General features: G+C 37.7%; 1 protein-coding gene across 1 annotated transcript in view; it reads left to right on the top strand.

Annotated features, from left to right (window-relative positions):
• The window catches only part of GRID1 (glutamate ionotropic receptor delta type subunit 1), a gene marked incomplete at both ends in the record, with an annotated part of 531,319 nt that overhangs the window by 404,571 nt on the left and 103,095 nt on the right, over positions 1–23,653 (top strand). The window contains 2 exons of the mRNA XM_084290039.1: positions 2,079–2,132; positions 17,051–17,224. Of these exons, the coding sequence (XP_084146165.1) occupies positions 2,079–2,132; positions 17,051–17,224 (228 nt within the window). The remainder of the gene's footprint in view (positions 1–2,078; positions 2,133–17,050; positions 17,225–23,653) is intronic.

The following is a 23,653-nucleotide window of genomic DNA, read 5'->3' on the forward strand; positions in this document are numbered from 1 at the left end:
GCTTTTCTTCTATATGTTACAGCACCTGGCTATTTTGGCTTTGTCTGAAGAATGTGTTAGACAGGGAACAGGGAAAAAATCTGCAAGCTTTCATCACTATTCACTTTCCTAGGAGCTGCAGTCCCTCAATTAGGTGGTCAGTTTAATTTTTGAGGCAGTTTAAAAGAAACACAAGGTAGACATTTAACCAAGGGAGACAATTTTTCACTGCATGCTGAGAGGAGGATTATCTTGTCAGAGGTGTCATCTTTAGTGGTTCTCATCTACTTTGACACCAGGGAGAGTTGCACTTGCCATAATGCTGTTTACGATGATGATGAGAAATACTGCATTCTATCTGTGATGATTTTTCTCCTTTGACTTCTTTTTGGTTTCTCTTTGGGGATTTTTGTCTCTTTAAAGGAGTATATCACCCTGTGGAGATGAGAAATAGGTTGAGGTATGTGTAACACCCACAATTTTCTCTCTGGCTAGTGTAGTCTGAACAAATGAGTAAAATTGTAAAACACCATTACTTAGGCAAGTAATATAAAGGTATTTTTTAATGGAGTATAAACGAAGAGTGACGTTAAAACTGTTGATGTTGGCTATGTAGCCAGTTTTTGTTTTGTTTTCTTGCTAGGATCAGGTAACAGTACTCCCTTCGCCCATATTAAGGATGGGTATCTTGTCATTGCACTTAAGCCTTGTAAGTTGTGGGCGTTTATTCTGAGCCAGTCATCTGTAGCTACTGTCATGAGAGAAGGTGATTCATCCCATCTGATGCTAAGTATCCGAGAGTGTTTTTATGCAAATGTATTCTGGAGAGGATGGTGGTTGATGATGTTCCTTCCCAGCCCAGTGCCGCAGTCTGTGGAGCCTCTTTATATCAGTGAAGTTGTTTTTGAGGCCACACACAGTGAACAGGGAAATTATCCAGGTTAAAAAACGGTAACTGGAAGGATTTTGGTCATTTGTGTTGGTTTTTAACTAGGTTCATTTCAGTGATTCATAGGGCCATTTATAACATGGCTGTAAGAATATCTGCCCGATAAATGGGGTACTATTGTCACAGAACAAGGAAGGCAGTGACGTGAAAAACTGGCTTTGTGTAATGAACTGCCTCCTGAAATACATGTGTGCGCTGGGACTGTCCAGTTTTATTAGGTGAGATGAATCCACAATAGTTGTTTAACTATGTGTTAAGCAGGACATTAGCGGTATCATTATCACTGTAGTGTACACCTCTTGATGCTTGATATAGCTTTATTAGACTGCAGAATAACTCAAAGTGAGATTTTCTCTGTTAGACATTAGAAACAAATTAGAATCTTCCATGTATATCGCCCAATCCTTCCACTGAATTCCTCATTACCCGTAGTGCTTATTGTGCTAGGGGTCTTTTCCAGTTTTACCTTCCTAGTGCACTATGAGGGTTATCTGTGTATTGATAAGTATGTTGTCTGATGAGATGGGCTGTTTTAATTTATATGTAACGATTATCCAAGTCCATACCAGGAAACCAGAAAAAGTATCCATGCAAATTATAACTTTCTCTTGAGCCTTATGTAAGTCTGAAGAGAGGCTGACTCATATGAGTTTCTCTTGAGTGTCTCAGAGTAGTGTTTTTAACTAACTAGGTAAACTAGCAGTTAATCCGTCCGTAGTAATAAGGCAGAGGCACTATACTCTGGGAGGCATGTTGAAAAGAAAACCTACTAGGATCCATTATAAATGCTGTAAGGAAGCTAAAACTCATGTACCACATATGCTCTGCGTGCAGTTGTTTATCACAGGACCTCTTATCATATTGATGTACCACACTGCTGCAATAGGCATTCCTGGTACAACTCCAGAATATCTTCATGATACACAGTACTTTGGTTTAGATACAGAAGTCAGAGAAATGTGACTGCCACCAATAAGGTACCTTTTGATCAAGTAGCAGTAAAAGAGATGGAAAAAACTGTACTGAAACAATGCCAATGGCAGTGAAAGCAATCAAAACGAGCTGTTACAGTACCTTTAATGTAAGTTCTCTCTGGAATATGTTTCACATGTTTTATTTATTTTTATTATATTTCTTTTTATTTTTGTAGGCTGTGGAAACCAACCTTGCATCAAAGGATAGTCACTGGGTCTATGTAAATGAGGTAAGAAAGTCAAAAGAGACAACATAGCTTGTTACATTCATTCGTCACCATCTTCTGTTTCATGTGTTTTGATACACCAAACTGAGCATACCCTTTTACCATTTTTGCTTTTTGAATGGTACAAAAGGCAAACTGTGGTGCTGTAGCTTGGCTGTCTCAATTGAGTTGGTATAGGTTGAATACCAAAGGTAAAAATAAAGCTTCCAATATACATTGTAGAATCTGGGAGACTTTGTTCTTTCCTTCATGTTGACCTCACCCTGATGTCTATTTTCTAAGCAGAGAATATCTCAAATCTCAAATAAATACATATGTATCTGCCAGAATCTCACCCTTCACTGCTATGAAAGCCTGTACTCACATACCATGAGACAAAAGAGTTGCAAGTTTAGCTTGTTAAGAATATGCAGTTACAAAATATGTGGGTTTTCTCTAGCGCAGAATTGTGTTGGTGTTTTGGCTAAGATCCAGGATAGTATAAATGTAAAATGTGAGATTTCCTCTTTGCAGGAAATGGTATCCTGTCCTGCTACTATGGTGATTTATTTTACCTTAGTACCATGATGCCCTAATGGGAATCAGTGCAAACTCATATTTATAAAGCTGTGGAAAGCTTGAAATGTTGTACCATGTATAATCATTTATAAATCACTGATTGTTAAAGATAAATGGCACAATTTTATATAGTTTTGTTTTCAATATTGATTCATTAAAGGATAGCATGATATCTAAATTAAAAAAAAATATTATAATTTAAATGCATAATCTCCAATTTAATAACCAATTCCTTTGTTAATTTCTCATTCCTTTCTTTGCACCTAGCTAATAATTTAGGATAGATTACCTTTAATAGTAACGGTAAATTGTACTGTGTGGCATTAGAAAAGCTCTGTAATTAAGGGGGTGGGGTGGGGAGAGACTAAAATCTCTGTTTGTAAAGGCTTTACAGTTTGTTTCTAGGCCTTGTTACATTTATGTACCTCCTGATTTGTCAGCTGCAGTAATGGCCCATTACAAAATATCAGCAAGATGCCCAGAGAGTCTATGTTTATATTCGCATAAAGATAACATAGTGCATATTTCCTTAAACATTTATTGGGAGGGAGTGCTTGTGAATTTGTTATTGCTGCTGTTATTGTTTTGATGTTAAAACTCACTTCATGAAACCCGAATGTGTAACATCACAAATAAAAACCTTCAGCACTCAGGCACAAACGTGCATACATACATACACACACAGACACAAAAGGTGTCTGCTCTTATTTTGAGAACTTCAATTTTTCTCTGTTATGGCTCCAGACTGGATAGGGAGGCAAAATTCAAATCTGAAGTACAAATTAATTTTTCATAAGAAAAAGATCTCAATGTCCATGCATCCCAACAAAGTATAGGGAACTTATTATTACAGGCACAACATGCAATATAAATGAAATGTATTGACAAATATTAATACACATAAATATGTCAACATGCAATTAAATTCAAATAGGTGCATAAACTTTTTCAGCTTCCTGAAACTAGAGAAAATAAATCTTCACTAAAAGAAAAGGAAATTTAGATTACCCTTCCCCCTGTTGTTTTTTGTTTGCTTGTTTTAGGTCTTTGTATGCTTAGAGCTATTGTGAAAAGAAAACACTTTACACATCCACAGGGATGTATCTGTAGAAGGTTGGATTCCTTAGGGCTTGTTTTTTATTTAATAGCATGCATTTCCCTACACTACCAAGAAGTCAAACTGAGTATGTTGTCCACAAACGTTTCCAGCTAGTATCTATGAGGACTGCATGGTTACCTGATGGAAAATACGCTATTCCTTGACTGGGTGTGGTTAGGCAGTGTGATTTGCAGAATGGAATTGACTTTAATTCCTAACAGCCGAATCAGCTCTTTTAATGCAGTTCCATACCTTGCCTGCCAGGTGTAGTGCATTCTGTAAAATAATGCCAAATACATGTGATGAATGCTGATCTTGAACACCCTCTCACTATCTGCTCTGTCTCCCACCTCATCAAGACCATGAAGACCTGAACTTCAGACTTATTTGGCTATAGTATGAACAGCTTTTTAGTACAGTATTATTTCTACAAGAGTTTTATTATTAAATATTACTTGAGTTAATCATATTTTAGTGTCTCTGCACTGATAACCAAATAAACTTTTATTATTTTTTTTAATTGTGTCTCTGTCCCATATGCCAGAACAGGAGTTGAATTTCAGAGTTTCAACTTATTTTATCACTTTAACTTTGTTATATAAGCAACACTACCAAGCTAACTTAAAACTGTATGTCTGGTAAGCTTATTACAGTGCAAATGAACAAGTGTGGGCCATTAGAGTTGTATTCAAATTGCAGTGCTCTGCTGTCAAGAGCCTGCATTCGTTAGTATTTAATAACCTGAGTCTCTGCTGAGGTATCCATTCAGGTTGGATGCTGCTGGTGGTGCAAAACAACTCAGTCATCTTTGGGAAAAGGGTTGGAAGGCTGAAACATTACATGGCAAGTTCTTCTGGATGAAAGAATAGAATCATAGAATTATAGAATCATAGAATATCCTGAGTTGGAAGGGACCTTTAAGGATCATCAAGTCCAACTTGACATCAAGTCCAACTCTTGACACTCTATGTATTCATTGTCTTGAATACATAGAGACAGGTCTTTTCAGGGAACATCATGCTCTCCTATGTCCTCTTTGAAGTCATTATTTGCCTTTCTCCTCATCTTCCAATATGTCATAATAACCATACTGTTTGAAAAATAAACTTTTGCAAAGCATGTCTACTTTTCTCATTTCAAACATTCTATATTTCAAACTTGCAGAGCTGTTGAAAGTAGTGAAGATACAAGGGGAAAAAAGAAATGTACTTTAATCACTTTTTTTTCTGTAATCACCCTTCCTATTTTAGATTTTTTTTTCTTCTTCACTTTTATTTAACTAGAAATACCAAATGATTCCTTGCGTTCATTTTGGTAGTCTCTGTATGTGAATTCTGGGTTAATCATGCCAAGTAGCTAAGTAGCTTTTCAGAAGCCAAAATACATGTGATTTTTAAAACATCCTCACAAAAGCAAACAATGCTTGAGAACAATGGCTAGTCCATGCTTATTGGGAGTTGCCAATAGCCAGCAATTTTGACTCTCAGGAAAATATTTTAGAACATAGTGTTCTGCTTACCTCTGTGCTGTTTATGCCTCATGTTGGTGAAGTGACCTATTGGCTTTGATAGGTGCATGTTGTTTCTTCTTTTGGCATGACACAGGATATTTCTAAGTGCTCTACAACGCTACCTTCCCCCACTACTTTTTTTTTTTTCCTGTTTTTGTTGTTTTTATTTTCTATTTTATTTTTTTTCTGTTACATTTCTTTGTCTTTGGTGCCTGATATCAAGCATCTCTGCTGGTAACTTCTGACATTTTTTGTTCTCCCCTTCTCTTTTTTTTTTTTTTTTTTTACATGTTCAGAGAAGATGCTGTGCACTGCCCAGGGCATATGTCTGTGGGAGAAGCACAGCAGCAGTACTTGAAACTGAATTTGTATGTGGTTGTACAAGGAACAATTCTCTAGGAGTCTGCATCTGCTTTTTTTTTTTTTTTTTTTTTTTTTTCTTCTTTTTTTTTTTTGGTTAGCAACAGTAGTAGATCTGGGGGTATAAATACCACTAGAAACCATGATTCCATTCCGTCATACATTTCATGGTTTAGAACTTTTCTGTGTTCCAAGGGGGAGAGAGAAGATAAAGGAAATCGTTCTGCAAAACTGAACTTTGGACAAATATATATATATATACACATATATAAGTTAAAAACATAATTTTATATCAATATATCTAATTCCAGGTTTGTTCATTCATATATATATGTATATGAATTCATTCTTTTTATGTATATACCAGTTAAATACACAAAAAAATCAACCATTCTTCATGGAAATGAAGTGGCTACTGAATATAACTGTTCACTCAGATGAGCTGTTTTGGCATCAGGTCCTTTCTTTCATCTTTTTCATCACTATTCAAAATTTTACTTGGAACATATTAGACATGACAGGACAGAGCACAACATTACTAGTTGGAGAGAACTTTTCCTGAAGGACAGGTAGGTGTGAAGAAAGGATGTGTAGTGTTGCGTGTCCTAATCACACATCCTTGCTCTGAAGCTAAGGAGCGGTGAGAGTCAGACTTGTTGAATATCTGTGTGGAAATACAAACAGATACACTGGAGATGACTTTTGTGCATCTCTGACAGAAATGTCCAAGGGATGAGAAATAGTAGTAATGGTAGATTTTGATTTCCCAGGTAGCTGAAAAAGTAATGTTGGGGCACAGACAAGACTTCACAGTTTCTTGTGATTGACAGTGTTATCCCTTCATATTTAAAAAGTTAAGGGCAATAGTCAATTCAGACTTCATTAAGGCTATCAAGAATAGGAATAATGGACTTGAGTTAAGAAGTTCTTCCACTTTGTAGTGGGTTTACGTGGCAAGGTTTTGGTAGCAGGGAGCCATAGGGGTGGTTTCTGTGAGAAAGATCTAGAAGCTGCCCCATGTTTGGGAAGGGCCCCATTGTTTTCCAGATCCGAGCCAATAAGCGATGTTGTTTTTCGCCTCTGTGAGAGCATATTTAAGACAGGGAAAAAACGCTGCGCCACACAGCAGCCGGGAGAGTGAGAGGAGTGAGGAACAGCCTTGCGCCAAGGTCAGTGTAGAAGGAGGGGGAGAGGTGCTCCAGGCGCCGGAGCAGAAGTCCCCTGCGGCCTGTGGTGAGGACCATGGTGAAGCAGGATGTCCCCCTGCAGCCCATGGAGTACCACGGTGGAGCAGGGTTCCACGCTGCAGCCCGTGGAGGAGACCACGGTGGAGCAGGTGGCCCTGCACCGATGGAGGCTGCCGCCTGTGGAAGACCCCTGCCGGAGCAGATTCTGGGCCGGACCTGTAGCCCGTGGAGAGGAGCCCACGCAGGAGCAGGTGACCCGGCAGGAGCTGCTGCCCGTAGGGGAGCCAGGTTGGAGCAGTTTTCTCCTGAGGGATGGACCCCGTGGTACGGACCCATATCTGGAGCAGTTCTGGAAGAGCTGCTGCCTGTGGGAAGCCCACGCCGGATCAGTTCATCAAGGACTGCATCCCGTGGGTGGGACCCCACAGCACAGGGGACGAGAGTGATCGAGAAGGAGCGGCAGAGAAGAAGTGCTGTAGACTGACCATAACCCCCATTCCCCGTTCCCCTGCGCCGCTCGGGGGGAGGAGGTGGAAGAGGGTGGATGGGGGGGGGAAGGTGCTTTTGTTTTTTTTTCTTTGTTTTCTCACTTCTCTCGCTTGTTAGTTGTAGGCAATAAATCTTACTATCTCCTTATGCCGAGTCTGTTTTGCCCGTTACAATAATTATTGCGTGATTTTCTCGTCCTTATCTCAATCCTTGAGCCCTTTTCACATATTTTCTCCCCATTCCTCTTTGAGGAGGGGGAGTGAGAGAGCGGCTGTGGTGGAGCTCGGCTGCCCACTCGAGCGGAACCACGACACACTTGACAAATTCAGGGAAGTACTAGGGCTTTTAGAAAGGTAATATGATGAGTATGGGATGTCAAAAGAACTGTGGAGTTCTGTGAAGAGAAGACATAATAAGATATTTTGGTTCAGTAAGGATATTTTTACAGATCTTGAAATCCAAGAGGCATTCTACAAAAAAGAGTGGGAAGAAAGGTGGATAACTCAGGAGGAATGTAAAGGTATAATGAAGAAAATGATTACAAAATCAGATTGAGCAAAGTGACTCATACCAGAGGTCAAAAAAGCAAAAAGAAAAGATTATACGTAGTAGAAGGTAAAGTGTAATGATTACTAGGGAAAAAAACAAGTGAGATTTGTGTTTTTAACTAAATGTTTTTATTGACATACCTGATTCTGGCTTTATAGAAAGTATTAATTGAAACCAGTCTGCTAAAAAACAAGCAAACAAACAAACAAAAAACAAACACATGTTTTAGCAGTACCAATTTATTTAGATAAATCTGAGGCAGTCCACCAGATGAAATCTAATCTTGTCCTGAGTACATTGGCTGTGGCTACAAAATAACTAGTAAGCATCTGCTGCAGGAGCAACATGGAATCATCATGGTTAATAAACAGAATATGAATCAATACTGTTGTGGTCTTGCAAAACAATCAAATCTAGTTCTTAGATATATTACTGGAAAAATCTTTTGTAAGATAAGGGAGGCAATTATTTTGCTCTGCTTGACATCAGTGTGGACTTGTTGGAACCATATGGCGAGTTCTGGGCAAGACACTAAAACAAAACAAGAGGATGCAGAACAATTTTGAAAATCCGGAGAGAGCACCTAGCATGATGAAAGCTTGGTAAAATATGACCCATGAGGAAAGGCTGAAATTATTTTTTTTCCTATGAAACTCAGAAGATGAAACAAGTGTATAGCAGAACAGATATAATTAAAAGAAGAATGTGATCACATGTTCATTCTGCAAAGATAAGGGAAATGCAATTTAATCTTCAGCAGTAAAAATTAGATAGGGTATTGGGAAATGATTTATAATCTAAATGTTGTAATGAATAGGAGCAACTTCCTCCATTATCTTCTTCCATCTCATCATCTCTATCTTCATACCTTGTTCTATTTTTGTTGTTGTTCTTCTTCATTTTTCAGCACCCTACTCACATTATCTGAGTGTGCTAAATATTTTCAGATCTCAGTTTGGAAAGACAAAGACAAGTGTATTATGATCACCACTGGGTATTACTTTTCAGATCTGCACCTTCTGTTCTAGGTTATTTTACGTACCTTTTTTTCAGTATGTTTATGACAATGACAGTTTATACAAATAATCTCCGTATATGCTTCTGATCAAATAATTTATTTGCTGACAGACATGAAATTTATGGGAATTGTGTCTCATGTTCATTTTTCAATCAGCATGAAATTCTATCTCAAGCCTGCTATTGGGCAAGCCAGAGCGATTATTTGATTACTTTTTGTTAGCCAAATCCACCTCTGGGGTAGCTCCAGAGATTTGACTTAGCCAGGGATGAATGTACCATTGTATTTCTAGATATCAGTTATTTGAAATGTATATTGTGATTGTACATAGATTTGATAGAAATATACATAGTAATGAATTGCAGACACTGTCATTGCTATAAAAATAAATTTAGTTATAAGGTGTAAAAAATATGTCAGAAAAACAAAGGTTAGAGCTTCTACTTGAGTACAGTTTTCATTTGTTGCTTTTCATTGAACTGATCATTGAACTGATTCTTGATGGTTCAGATTAGCCCTCATCAGATCAGATGCAAAGGGGCCTTTGTTATTAACACAAAATAACCTATTATTATGCTGATTTTTCAGTGTTAGAATTAGCACATCCTCTACCGCATGGAATAGCAAATGCTGAAATTCAAACAATATTCACTTCTAAATTCTCATCTGGAACTTTAGGGATTGTGGGGAGAACTGGTGGAAATTTCATGACATTAGTTCCTTACTGTGTAAATTATCAAATTATTACATGGAACTCCATAGAAAAGGTATGTACTGTGGGGAAAAAATATTCCTAATAATCAATTAGCTACCCATGTGGGTAGTTGTCATGGCAAGACACTTAAAGAAAGAAGGGAGGAGTTCTTTCTAATAAAGCAAAGCTTTGTTACTTTGCAAAAACTGTATCGTGCATTCTTCCATTTCATTTTTCTGTGAACCACTGTAAAGTTGCCAGAATTAAGCTTTGTAAAGGAGAAAGGAATCATAGTCTTGATTGCCCAGGTAGCCCTGATTGCCCTGCACTAGCACACAGTTTGCAACATTTGTGTGTGTTCCTGGGGACTGCAAGGTGGATTATTCAATACAATTCAAGTTAGAATTTAATGCTGTGCAGGGTAGCTTGACTCTAAGGCTCAGTAAGGCTTATTTCTTTATCACTAAGAAAAAACATGTTCTGTTGTTTTTCATATTTAAGAACAAACAAAAATCAACCAAACAACCTATGCTACAGCACATGGATAGCAGAAAGGTAAGTTGTATTTGTAATTGCTCTTGCAAAATCAAAGACGCTTTTTTATTGTAAGAATATTCTAAGCCAGCCCATCTTATTGTGCTAACCTGAACATAATAAATAGGGCTTTTCAAATCCCATCAATATCTTTATTTTGCCGATTATATACAGTGCTAACCATAAATACAGGTATTTAAGCATTGGGGACCATATTTTATTGATGAAAATCTGAAATATATAGCATACAGCTAAAGGAATAAAGTAGTCTACAGATTCTAAATCATAGGAAAGCAAAGTATTCAGTAGTTAGAAGATTAATTAAATTCATGTACGCTTCAACTCCAAAATAAAACTAAAGTCTAAATAACATCAAGAAAAAATAGATGCTTCTGGATATTTTATATTTTTCAATCCATGAAAAACATTGGAATGGAAAAGTTGGAGGCAGTGAGCACTGGCAAACTACTATAGCAATTGCAACTGTAAATTATTTGGATAAATTCTTCACAACTGTGCTGAAGAACTGCACTCCTACTTGTCACAAGTACTCAGAGTTGAGGATGAGAAGGGAGAAAAGAAATAGGAAGAATGCCTTGTAATTTCTGCAGGAGTAGTAATAAAATGATTTGAAAACATAACAAGATCACAGGTTTCATCTGTGGTAGGAACTTAGAGTGTTAAAAGGACTTGAGGAATTCCAACCTGTGTTGAGATAATGTTATCCAAAAGGTTTGGGTAACCACATTCACTTGAACATGAGTCAAAGTTCAGACAACAGTTCACCTTATTCTTCCTTTCTGGGCTGTTGATGCGTTCTGAATGATGGTGGTGGTTCTGCTAGCACCTGTATTCTAGAGCTTCAACAAAAGCTTTCCCAAACTCAACCCAGGTGATAAGACAGAACGAAGTACAGATAAAATTTCTGTTTTATCAATGCTTTTCCCCCTCCACTTTCAGAGCATTTGCTCAAAATGTGCTTCTGCTAATTCTTCACTGGACTTTTGCTCAATTTTCTCATGTCTGCTGTTTTATAGGTCTATTTTCACCGCCCTTTCTGAAAGAGGCAGTTTGTTATATGAGGGATGAGAAAGTGTTCCATTGTCTTTGTCCTGGTGTGACGTATTTCTTGATTTCCATCTCTACCCTGCAGCTTCTGCCAATAGTTATCTCTCCTTTTACCACATAGGACATACCTAGTATTTCTGCAGTTAGTCATCCATTTTCTTTCAGAATCAAATGGCTTCTCAGTCATCATCCGGGCACTTCTACAAGAAAATAATGATGTCAAGATCTCTATAAAATATTTTTCAAAGATTGAGAAAAATAAGCAGAAAATAGCATGGCAATTATCAAATAAAGTGTGTCTCAGCAAGCTACTTTCTCTCTCTTTTTTCCCCAAGGGTAGCATGTAGAAAGATGTTAGGTTGTGCGTGATGAATAGTGCCTTTCTAGTGCAGGGCTTGTAGAGTAATCTTGGGGAAACTTTTGACTTCAGAAGAAAAATCCCTTATGAATGCAGTGTTCTTCACTTTTCTTTGGATTATTATTTTTTTTAATTTGGCTAGAAATGCCTATGTCATGCCGTATGAGTAACCAACATTCAGACCCACAGTCTGACTGTAAATATACTGCATATAGTTATAAATTTATTTTTTAACTTTATAACTATAACTAATTATAGTCATAACTGAAAAATAGTTATGGCTTCACTTTTGCTTAGGTAGAACCAGGACTGTCTGAAATTCTACTCAATCTTTCTGTCTATATGCAAGGAAGTTCCAAATTTTCTTTTAGAGAATTTCTGTATGTGATAATGCTGGTATTTATTCTGATAATAAGAAAATAAATCTTTTATGCTTCCCCCTGCCTTATTTTGTTTGAATAAGGCAGAATTTTTAACAATACTTCAAAATGAAAGTAGGGCAAGCATTCTAAGATATGCATTATCTTTTAAAATGATACAAAAATGCACAGTTTAAAAAAATTAACTAGAATACTAGAAAACTGGATTTTTTTAAAGATCTAGCAAATTACACATTTCAATGCAAAACTTAATAATTTACATCTCTAAATTTATTCCAGTTCTATTCCAGTAATGTATATTTACTACTTGCCCACAGAAATCTTTTGAATGCTATCTATGGTACTACAGATTTTTTTCCCAAAAATGTATAATTTTCTTATATGCCTGAAATATAGATGTGTGTGTACGAAACTTGACTGCATATGCACCTGCATCCTGCTCAAAGTAATTTGTAGGGCTCAGAATTTACCTAATTCTCTTGCTATTGAATTACATTGAAACAGTCTTAGTCAGTTAGAAGCAAGGTTAGATGAGCATGTTGTTATGAGTTCTTTTGTCAGTGAAATACACATTAAAATCAATGGCAATTTATGTTTTGTCTAGCTTTTAATAGCTGTCATTTTGCATGCTTTTTTTTTTCCTGAGATAATTACTTTTTATTATGGAATGATGTTTTCTTAAATCAGAGGATCTTTTACTATATAGGCACTCACTATGATTTGAGACAGACTTCTGGGCACCCACTGAAGAGTCTAACTAAAAATAAAGCTAATTCAATGAAATTATAATCCTGTAGGGATTTTTAGGGGCATTGGGTTAAAGGAAAAGAAGTGAGCCAATGTCAGATGTGTGGGAGGACAATGAGGATGGCAGTGGGACAGGTTTGTATTAGAATGTTTTCTGTGATATGAAAAATGTCCACGACTTAAAGGATTAACCTATATATATGTGTGTGTGTGTGTCTGTTCATGTGGGATGCAGGGAAGGCAGAATAATGTTAAGGTTGAACAAATCTATCTACAGAGTGAGCTGTCACAAATGTCTTAAAAACTGTTTATTGTGAAGGATATTTTCTGAATTTTCAACTACTGAACAAGTGTCCATTTATAGATGTATGTAATGCATTGAGAGGAGCAAGAATAATCTATCAAATAGTGTTGATCCTAATGCAAAAATTCTGCATATATCTGCAGCTTTGTCTCCATGAGCATCCTTGTTCTCATTGCCATTCAGTTTAATCTTCCAGATTTCTCAGGGATATTCTTTCTGGAATTCTCTTTCTGTTCTTTAAATTATTAATGTCATTAAAATTTATATTATTCTGTCATTACCTCTAAGAAAATAGAGATTGTAATGTGAAACATAATTGTCTCATTTTGCAATTTGTGTTATGATAGTTGGGCACAACTAGGGCAGATTTAAATATTCCCCTGAGCAATATGGATAGGTATTAAGAACTAACTGAAGTTCTTTTTGTGCAGATAAATAAATAGATAAATGAATTCCCCCAAGTGACCAATATAGGTTAGCAAATAGATAAATTAATGCTACAAATTCTTGAAGAGTGAACTTTGCCATTAATATGTCACATTAACAGAAAATAATATTTAAAGGAATACCTTTTCAGTGTTGAGTTGGGTGGTGAGAACTAATAGTCAGATTTACACTTATGTATGCCTGCCAAACTATTTAAGTGTTCCCTAAATTATTTGGACTATCCAAATTCTTTCCCTTAATGAAGGGGAAATACAGCATAAGGACACATATATAAGAACATTCTTTATTCCTGTGAAAAGTGCTCTCTCTTCATCCTCATTCAAGAAATTCAGTACTTACAGGGCTGACTGCAAAATGCTGTTTGAGGTGAAGGGCAATTTTTCTTCCTTAAAACATCCCAGAACCAAGCAAACGACATTATCTGTATTAAGTAAGGATTTACCCCTGTTGAAGTAATAACATCATGGGTTCACTAAAGTTTGAAAGTGGGCATTTAGTATGGAATTTGGTGAGGAGAGCTTGCATGGCCAAACCAATTCATAAGTACTATTTAGAATGCAGTGTTCACACCTAGTACAGAAAGTAATTAGTGTGCTGTCTTGTGATGTGCAACAATCCCTGACTAAGATTGGAAAATTGGGGTACATTTGTTTGGGGAAAAAAAAAAAAAAAAAAAGCTCTAGGATGGTAGGATGGTATTAAATGATTTTCTTAGTTTTCTGTTTCACATTGTGAAGAAAATTTTCTTATGATGCACAGGAAAGAAAAAATATAACTTTTAAACAAATAATAAGATGAGTAGAGTTTAATTATAAGATCAGTGAGAAATGTTTTTTCCTCTGTGACTTAAAACTATTTATTGAATATATGCTGTTACCCAAACGGATATAAATGTAAGAGCCAACTTCACATATACTTATTTCTTCTTTCTTGAAGAAGAAAACCTACTCTGTAGGTTTTTTGTATTTTTTTCTCTCTGTATTTATCACAGTCAGAACACAGGTGACCGTTCTACATGTGACATTTAAAATTTCATGTGCTGCTAAGCCAGAACTATGTTTTTCCTAGAAATGTAGGCCTTGGGGCCTACTGACACCATGCAAGGTGAAGGGCTGCAGCCATGCCGCTAGGCCAGGGAAACACAGCCAGGCCGCTCTGGCGAAGGGTGGTGGTCACCTGTCCCCCTCCGCATTTCAGGCACTCAGCCTCACTGTTCCACTCGTGAAGCCGCCCCAGGTGCCCCACAATTGCTTTGTAGGTGCCCCTACAGCCACGTGGCTGTACCACCACCCTGGCTGGAGTCAGCCTGTGGTTGGCCTTGAAAGGCCTACCTGTTTTCTTCTTTGTACAGTGACTAGGCTCTCCCATACATGTGGCATGATTTAACTGAAGTTTTGGATGACTCATGGTCTTTTTCTCAAAAGATATCTTCTGATTCCAGTCAGTCCGAGTTTGCCAGTCAAGGGATGCAACCTAGAGGGTTATGAGTTAAAGGTATCCCACAAACCTGTTTCCCCCTCAGACCATGGTGGCAGAAACTTAAACATCTTTTGTGGCATTAACACCCTCAGCCCCAGAGAGGAAGAATCAAAGGCCGCTCTCTGAAGGACTGTTCTAGAGCTCAAGGGTCTCCTGCGGTGACCCCCTGCAAGGCAACAGGCACAGCCCTGAATTTTCTATTAAGACTCAAAATCTTTGGCTTCTTTTAGAATATATTTATTTCTGTTTTTCACTCAGCACCAGTTGGTCTGTCATTAACACAATGAATGTTACCCTCTATGAAGTTAAAAATTCATGTTCCTAAAAAATGATGGGAAATCAGCAAAGAAAAACTAAATTGAGCCAAAGTTACAATACTAGTCAACCGTAACAAGTAATTATAACAACCCCACGGTCATTTCACTCACAGCTTGACAGAGCAAATGGCAAGAAAATAAACTATTTTTTCTTGAATGTTAAAAGTACAGAGTCAAGTTCACTTCTGCTGATGACACATCACAAGGTGTGGGCTGTGGTAACAAAACGGATGAGTACAGCAGTACAAATTGTTAGCAGCCCTCTGAGAGACCTTGGCAGTGGAGTGGCCCAGATCTGCAGATTGCAGACAACCTGTGCTTGAGATGGGCTGATGTGACTTGCAAAGCTGCTGGTGGCACTGGTATGCAGCTTGGATGTCAAGCCGTTCCTTGAGAAGGGTGCGCCGGAGGGAATGAATGCAGTCTGGTGCAACTGCCTGTCATTTCCCATGGTGAGCTCCTGGTAGGAAATAGCCATCACAAGCTGTACCACTGTTATGATTTCAAGATCAGCTAAGACCATGATTTTCAAACTATTTGTTCCTAGGGTAAAAATAGAGGGTTTGTTTAGATACAAAATACATAAAAGCATGTGGTTGAGTTGGCTTCAATTGCAATTGAAGTAGTCAGAAGGAGGCAGTCAGTAGATGCAGGCTCTGTCCATGACCTTGAGGTTTCCTCATATCTTTCTGTGATTCTGTGGACAAAAAAATACTACAGATCATACAAAAGGAGGGCTGTGAAGATGGTGAAAAGTCTAGAGAACACGATGTATGAGGAGCGGCTGAGGGCCCTTGGTTTGCTCAGCCCCGAGCAGAGCAGGCTGAGGGGAGGCCTCATGGCGGCCTGCAGCTCCCTCACTAGGGGAGCGGAGGGGCAGGCGCTGAGCTCTGCTCTCTGGGGACTGCGACAGAACCCAAGGAAATGGCATAGAGCTGGGACAGGGGAGGGTGTCAGGAAAAGGTCCACTCTGAAAGGAGGCTGGGTGTCAGGAAAAGGTTCTTCACTGAGAGGGTGGTCAGGCACTGGGACAGGCTCCCCAGGGAACCCATCACTGCACCAAGCCTGTCAGAGTTCAAGAAACGTTTGGGCAAGACTCGCACATGTATGGTCTGATTTTGGGTGGTCCTGTGTGAACCAGGAGTTGGACTTAATGGTTCTTGTGGGTCCCTTCCAACTCAGGGTATTCTATGATTCTATTTATCCCACATTATTCTGTATGCAGAAATTCGCATTCATGTATGTGTCAATCCCTACCATAAAGTTTCACATACTTTAGATTTCATAATGTAGATAACCTCAGAAGTCTTCCCTGAGACATTATTATAAGGATTAGTCTGAATAATTTACTGTTTCTATGGGAAAAGTACTATCTTGCAACATTCTCAGATGTAGGGGCCATATTTCCTAAAGATGGTAATGTTTTCTATTTGTTGTTTTGCTCTGAGTATGTAGTAAGGTTCTATTCTGTTAAACCAACATTCTTTCTATATACATTTTGTTTGAAGACTTTTCTTGTTTTTTACTTAGAAACCTATTGAGACCATCTTGGTGCTTCTCTGTGAGGAACTACCTCCGCAATATGTTAGTATTGCCAAAATAGATGGTACTGTGTTAAGCTGTTTTCTTTTGTTTCAGATGATTCATTTAAAAAGTGCTGTTATTAAACAAAAAATATGAACATTTGTCCTAGATAAAACACACACATCTGTAACTTTTTTTTTTTCCACTGTTCATTTAAAAACATTTATCAAATAATAAAAGATAAATATAAAATGTCTAGGCAGGTATATATTCTTAAAAGACTGTGTCTCCATTCACAGGAAATCACCGATAATGAAATATTAGAGTTGGTACATAGTGCTCTGGGGAGGATGACAGTTATCCGGCAAATTTTCCCACTCTCAAGAGACAACAATCAGAGGTGCATGAGGAACAATCACCGAATATCATCACTGCTGTGTGATCCACAAGAAGGCTATCTTCAAATGCTGCAGGTCAGTAGCTGTGCCTAGCAGAGAAGTCCATTTTAGGAGTTTGACATGAGATAGTTTTCGGTGACTCAGAGGAAGAATAAAATTAATGCAGACAAATCTGCATATAACTTTTGATCAGCTTTTCCTGATTTAGTTCTTTATTTCCCAGAAATGAGTTCCTTAGATACGATCTTATGTCCATTAAGTACTAGAAAGCAGCTGCACTAACTCAGAGGTGGTTTTGGATATGTCATGCTTTAACAATTCTCTTTGTATGTGGGAAAAAAAAAAAAAAAAAAAAAAAGTTGTGCTGTGCTATTATAGTATTGTGGTATCACAGTCATATTTATGCCTATTAGATATCTGATGTGAAAGAGTTAATCTGGAAGGATAACAACTTTGATCGGTATTAGACTGTGGAGCATTTCATATTTAGTTAAATGGACTGAATCCACCTGATGTGCTCAATCTGTCCCATTTCAGTAGTCTCAGAAGTCTCTCACAGCTGATAATTTTTTGAGCATGTGAAACAGACACTGCTAGTTTGAGTTCCAGATTTTGGTAATAGGTTTGACTGTGATGCAGGCACTGTGTCAAGATTTCTTGGTAATTTATCCCAGTTATTAGAATTTTTCTCGCATTAATTTCAGCTTAAGCCCAGTTTTAGTAGCTATTTTCAACGATAGTGCAAGAATTTTTAATCGGGTCTTAGGCTTTTGATAGGACTCTCTGTGTTTCTAGTTTACTTTAGTTATGGCTAAGAATTTCATCTGTAGTACTTTTTAAGCTGCTGGATAAAACTGAAAACTTTAGTAAGATTGAGCGTGCAAGCTTGGTGACAGCCTTTTTACTGTAAGTTTGATCTCAGCCCCAGATGGTGTGCATATACAAATGTCAAACCTGTGAGTTGGGAAGAATGGGTGCTGTGTGTGAGGGTGAGTCTATTTAGGGTTTGGTTAGGCTGTGGGGAAGAGGCTGTCTGCAGTCTGGGCTTCTGCAGCATGGTCAGGAAAAGGGCTCTTCCCAGGGGTTAACTCACTCTCTGGTTTGGAAGAGCTTCTGTAGAGCAAGGTGTGAGGCTTACAGGAAATCAGAAGAAGAAGGGAGAGAGATGCATAGGGAGAAGGTTTTTTTTAAGTAACGTGGATGCAGATGTATGTTATACTTGTTTGGGCCCTACTAAAAAAGGTTTTAGCTGTAGGAACTGAAACCTTCAAGGAAGGGAATTTCTTCCTTAAAGAGAACCCCTGCCTGACTCAGGTCAGAGTGGGTTTGGGGGGCAGACTTTAGGAAATGTCCATAACATGCACTGTCTCTCTGAGCACTGGTCTGCTCTTTCTGTGTAGGGAAAGTCTCTGCTTATCTTGGTATTTGAAAGAAAAAGACACGTTTGATCTTTGTTATCAACTTTGAGGTATACTGTAATGAGAACAAAGGCCACTCGTTTCAGAGGATCAAAGCAATTTCTAGTATGTTGAAAAAATTATCTATCCTGCACCAACAAATCACTCATTGGGGAACAATCTTGCATTATGACAGGATTCTGAGTATTTCTGTCTATGCTGGTTTATGCATAATGTAATTCAGAGACTCATCTGAAGGGCTGGCAGACACCTCTCTGAGGAAGTTATTTGCTAAACCAGTAATTAGTTTGCTAGCATGAATAGCCTCACGCCCTGTTACTGAAGTTCACTGACAAAGGACTCTTTAGGAATCTAAATACTCTTCCTACTGCTTCACAAGTGTGGGTTTTGAGAAGCAGAACATCTTCAGCATTCAGATTTTCTGTCCTTTGGAAATATTATACTGCCTTAGAAACAGTTATTAAGAGAATGGAACAGTAATGTTATTCTTTATTTTCCTTCTCAAGGAACTTAGAAAGAAGAAAGGTGGAGAGGTATATAGGTAATATTGTGGAACTTGATTCCATACCTTTCACATCCAGCTACACTGAAAAGGAATACTAAGAAAATTGAAGGGCAGTGTTCACTATTACCAGTCTCTCAGATTAACCACGCTCAGTAATCTTATTTTTAAGTTTCTACAAGTTGAATATAGGATGTTTTTATCATACACTGCTATATCTGAAGCATATCTGCATTTTTTCCTAGACTTTGCCAAAACATCTTATGTAACACCTTGTGGGTATAGAGCTCATATTCATTTCTAAGTATGACTGGCCTATTATTAATGGCCCTGCAATTCAGGTACTTCCAATCTTCTGTTTCCCTTTTCTTGCTTAAAAAATTGTTTTGACCTTTTGCTGTAAAGAAGTACATCACTAAATTACCCCTGTTACCAGAGGCTGCAGTAGCTCCGAGCTCTGTGTCGGGCTGTATGAATCCACAAGAGGCACTGACCACCTGCTGGCACTGAGTCCTTGCATTGCTTTGAAGTAGTTTGATTAACACCACAGTTTGGAAATCCCTGGCTCATGCTCCCTTGGGCAATTTCATATTAATAATTCTTTGTTGTCAAGGTTACTTACCAGCTATTGTTGGTTAATTATTTATTTAATGACTTTGAAGAAGAATAAGCTAATCTCTGTCAGCCTCTAGCTGTAACATTTTATAGGGGAGAATTTGGCATTTTTTAACAAGCTAGTAAAGAAAGAAACATTTACATCATGGATTATTAACTTTGTTCTGGCTAAATTAATGAAAATCTTGTTGGCATGGTTTTGTTCTCAGTGTCTTTAGTACCATATCCTGAAAAGTTGTTTTTCAGTGGGTGATCATCCCAGTTTGGCATTCTGACAAGGCTTTTAAAGATCAGGCTGTTCTGCAAGCTCATCCAAAAACTCATCTGTTCTGAATGTTTTGTGGAAATCCAATCTTACTCCATCAACCCACTTGTCAAAATTTTGCTCATACCCTTATTTCTTGCGCATATAATATGCCCAGCTGAGTTTCTGCTTCAACTGGAGAAAAGTATTTATAAGGTTTTCTGTCTGGGTCATTTTATTTGAATTCACAGGACTATATTAATCTCTGTTTTATTCTTCATAAATGATTTTCTGTGTCCATTTCTTCCACTTTTTATTAAGTGTAGCACTTGTTGTCTTCCACTGATGATGAGTATTGTGTGGTTTGGGACATCAGCATTGTCAGTATTGCCTTATCTGGAGAAAGAATGCTGAGGCATGTTGGGATTTAAAGACTAATCCAGTTAATCCTATATGCCTTGTATGTATGTATTCCTGTCGTATTTGAATGGTGTTTGGCAAGATAACCACTATTAAACTGTTAAGATGATTTCAGAGATAGTTTTTATACATTCAGTTTTAAGAATTTGAATGCAGAATCTTCTTTTCAAACTCTTTCTTTTTAAACATTAGCTTTGAAGCTTGTCTACAGACTTAATTTTTGACAAAGATACGTTTATGTTTTGTGGTTTTTATGGTTATGTTTTTGTTTTTGTTTTTTTATGGTTATGTTTTTAAGGAAATATTTCTCTTTAGAAAAGTGATTGCCTTTACAGTTTCCTTCTTCCCTTTTTTACTATTTAGACAGTTGATAAATTCAATCTATGTGAGAGCCACATAGGTTGTAAATATGTAAAACACATTACAGGAACGCAGGATATCTGGAGTTATTTAGCATGGTCTGAATATATATAGTAAGATTAGAAGAGCAAAAAGAAGAAAACTCCAGCAAACTGTGTCACAAAAATAATAGTTATTCCTCAAAGGATTCAGAGTCCCGCCTCTCTACTGAAGAACTATTCCAGGCATTGCTTTGACATATTTAAAGAGAAGATTTTAAGAAGTGTGAGAGGGTATTCCTTGAAACATCAGCTCTTCTTTCCATGTGAAAACTTCATCCGCTGAAGACTAGACCATCAGACAACTTTGTAGTCATCTCTTAGCAGTTGCTTCTTCAGAGCTACATTTTTGTTTTTGAACTGTCTTCTTTCAGGAATTGCTGCAATTTAGCCACTCTGTGCATGGAGGTGTTTGTTTGCTTGTTTTTTTTTTTTTTTGTTTGTTTGTTTGTTTGTTTGTTTGTTTTTTCCCAGCATTTTGGTTCATAAACTTAAGGGCCTGATCCTGCAATTTTATCCAACTAAATAACCTGGCTGTCATTTGACCTATTTATACTGCTGTTATCACACAACAGTTAAGTGCTACTGGGAGCAATGAATATTGATTGAGCCCTATTAAAAAATATACTTTCTGTCATAAAGGATTAATGAGCCACATTTTTCTTTTCATTATAAACATATATTTGCATGTCTCTTTAGCAAAGCTTAGTTTGGACTATTGGCCAGATGTTCAGTCACAGTAGAATCTGTTTTCTTAGCACTGCATGAATGAAAATTAGTCTTGAACTGACTTCAGCACCCATTGCATGGGGTATCTTTCTCTCAAACCCTATAGCATGTCTTTAGGTGTGTTAGCAGAAGTATGGGCTTGAAAAAATAATATTTTTTTTTTAAAAAAGGACACCCTCCCTCTGACCAAGTGCAATTTTGTGACAGCCTGGAGGTTTGAACGTGTGGTGGTTTTCACCTGCTGGGCAGCTAAACTCCACATAGCCACTCCCTCACTCTCTGTCCTCAAAGGACGAGGGGAAGAAAGAAATTACTATGTTTTCCAAGCTCAAGGGTTGAGATAAGGACAGGGAGATCACTCACCAATTACCATCATGGGCAGAACAAACTCAATGTAGGGTGATTAATCTAATTTATTGACTATTGCTGGCAGACTAGAACAGTAAGAAATTAAAACAAACTAGGAACACATTCCCCCCATCCACTCTCTTCTACCTCCTTCCCCTGAGTGACACAAGGAATCCCTATTTATTTATATATGATAGAGGGTAAAATTATCATCTTACACTCTATTTTTCCACTTCTTGTCCTGCTGTCTGACTCTGTTGTTCTCAGTATGCTTTATCAAATGTCTCCCTGGACAGTGAGTGTTGGCTGTGCCAAATTTTTGAGATGTCTGGTGAACAAAGCCAATGTCCTTCAGCTGACAAGTTTGAGCTTTACACTATAATCCAGGATTTATTGTTAACATGTTGTTAGAAAACATATTGAGTATGAAAATACACATGATTAAGAGAAATACTCGTAGTAGCTAGCTGAAGGAAAGGGAACATTCTGAGATTAGAAACGGTATGTAAGGAGAAGAGTGGTGTGAGATAGATAACGCAGTAAAAAGGGGAAAATTAAAAAAGAAGTAAAGAATGTTTATTATTTATTAAAAAATAAAAAAGAAAATAAAAGAAAAATTCTAATAGTGTAGGCTTCCAAAGGAATCTTCAAAAACCCCATTGTTTGACACTTAAAACTAAACAAAACTGGACAAATCACTAAATAATATACCAGTTAATTTCCTTAACATTGGAGGGCTTGACTAAATATACTACTATGGTCTGGTTTTCTGTCGTTTCATGAAAATTTTATTCAGGCTTTTGTTTGCCTCAGTGATAATAAATAGCCCTTTGGAAGTTTAAAGCTGACATTTGAGTCTTTAATGAAAGTTTGCTTTTTGACTCTGCTTTTTTCATGAATGCCAGACTGCCGGCTGTGATTTTGTTCTCCATGAGCAGTAAAGCATGGATTTAAAACAGGCATTCACACAAAGTCTACAATGGGCTCTGCAAACTAATTTAAGAAAATGAAATGGGTCAAGTTGTTAGTGTCTCTGTCCTAACAATATCCTTGTGAGCGTGCTGTTATACCGTAAGTAATCAAACTGTTGATCTTCACTACTCCTAGAAAGATGCATCCTGTCATTAGAGACACGAGTGCCTAACTGTGTTTATCAGTACTTGAACTCTGAAAGCTGAAACACAGTTGCAGTGCGTGCTGGTGTGTGCATATGCAAACACAATGATATCACTCCCCAGGCAGCGAGCATTTCTGCTGCTGGCAGGCTGTGCTCGGTCTGAGCTCATCTTCCATCTGCTTCATCCTTGGAACTGACTACTGTGGCCACTCATAGGGTGATTTTGGCAGCAGCAGGATACAGATGCAGAGTTTGGGAATAAGTTTTTGAAGCAGTGACATCTGGGTGCCTGCTTGTCTTCCTAGCTGATTTCTTCAGTGGTCTTGTCTGGCTGGACTTCTGTCTCTGCTTGTAACTCAGAAGTTGGGGTCAGTCTTTGTGGCTTGCTGTTCTTCCCAGAAGAGCATTTGTCTATGATTAGGGCTTCTGAAGGAGCTAAAAGCAATCTTCATATTTAGCTTTAAATTCACTCTGGAAAATCTCGCAGAATTCGCATGGAAACCTCTTTAAAATCACATCTGGTAATGTAAATAGGGAAAGATTTCCATTCTCATACTGAAAGTTTCTGCTCCGTTCAACGAGTTCATGGCAGCTTTTTTCTTCATTGTGAAATAAAGGTTCCCAATAGGATCCAAAATGTTCCTGAAGTAATTTCTAGAATATATAGCAGAACATACCTAAAGTTACTCACGTACAGTGCAAACTCTTTAATA

The sequence above is a fragment of the Netta rufina genome (genome assembly GCF_964035555.1).
Source record: "Netta rufina genome assembly, chromosome: 7".
NCBI classification, from domain to species: domain Eukaryota; kingdom Metazoa; phylum Chordata; class Aves; order Anseriformes; family Anatidae; genus Netta; species Netta rufina.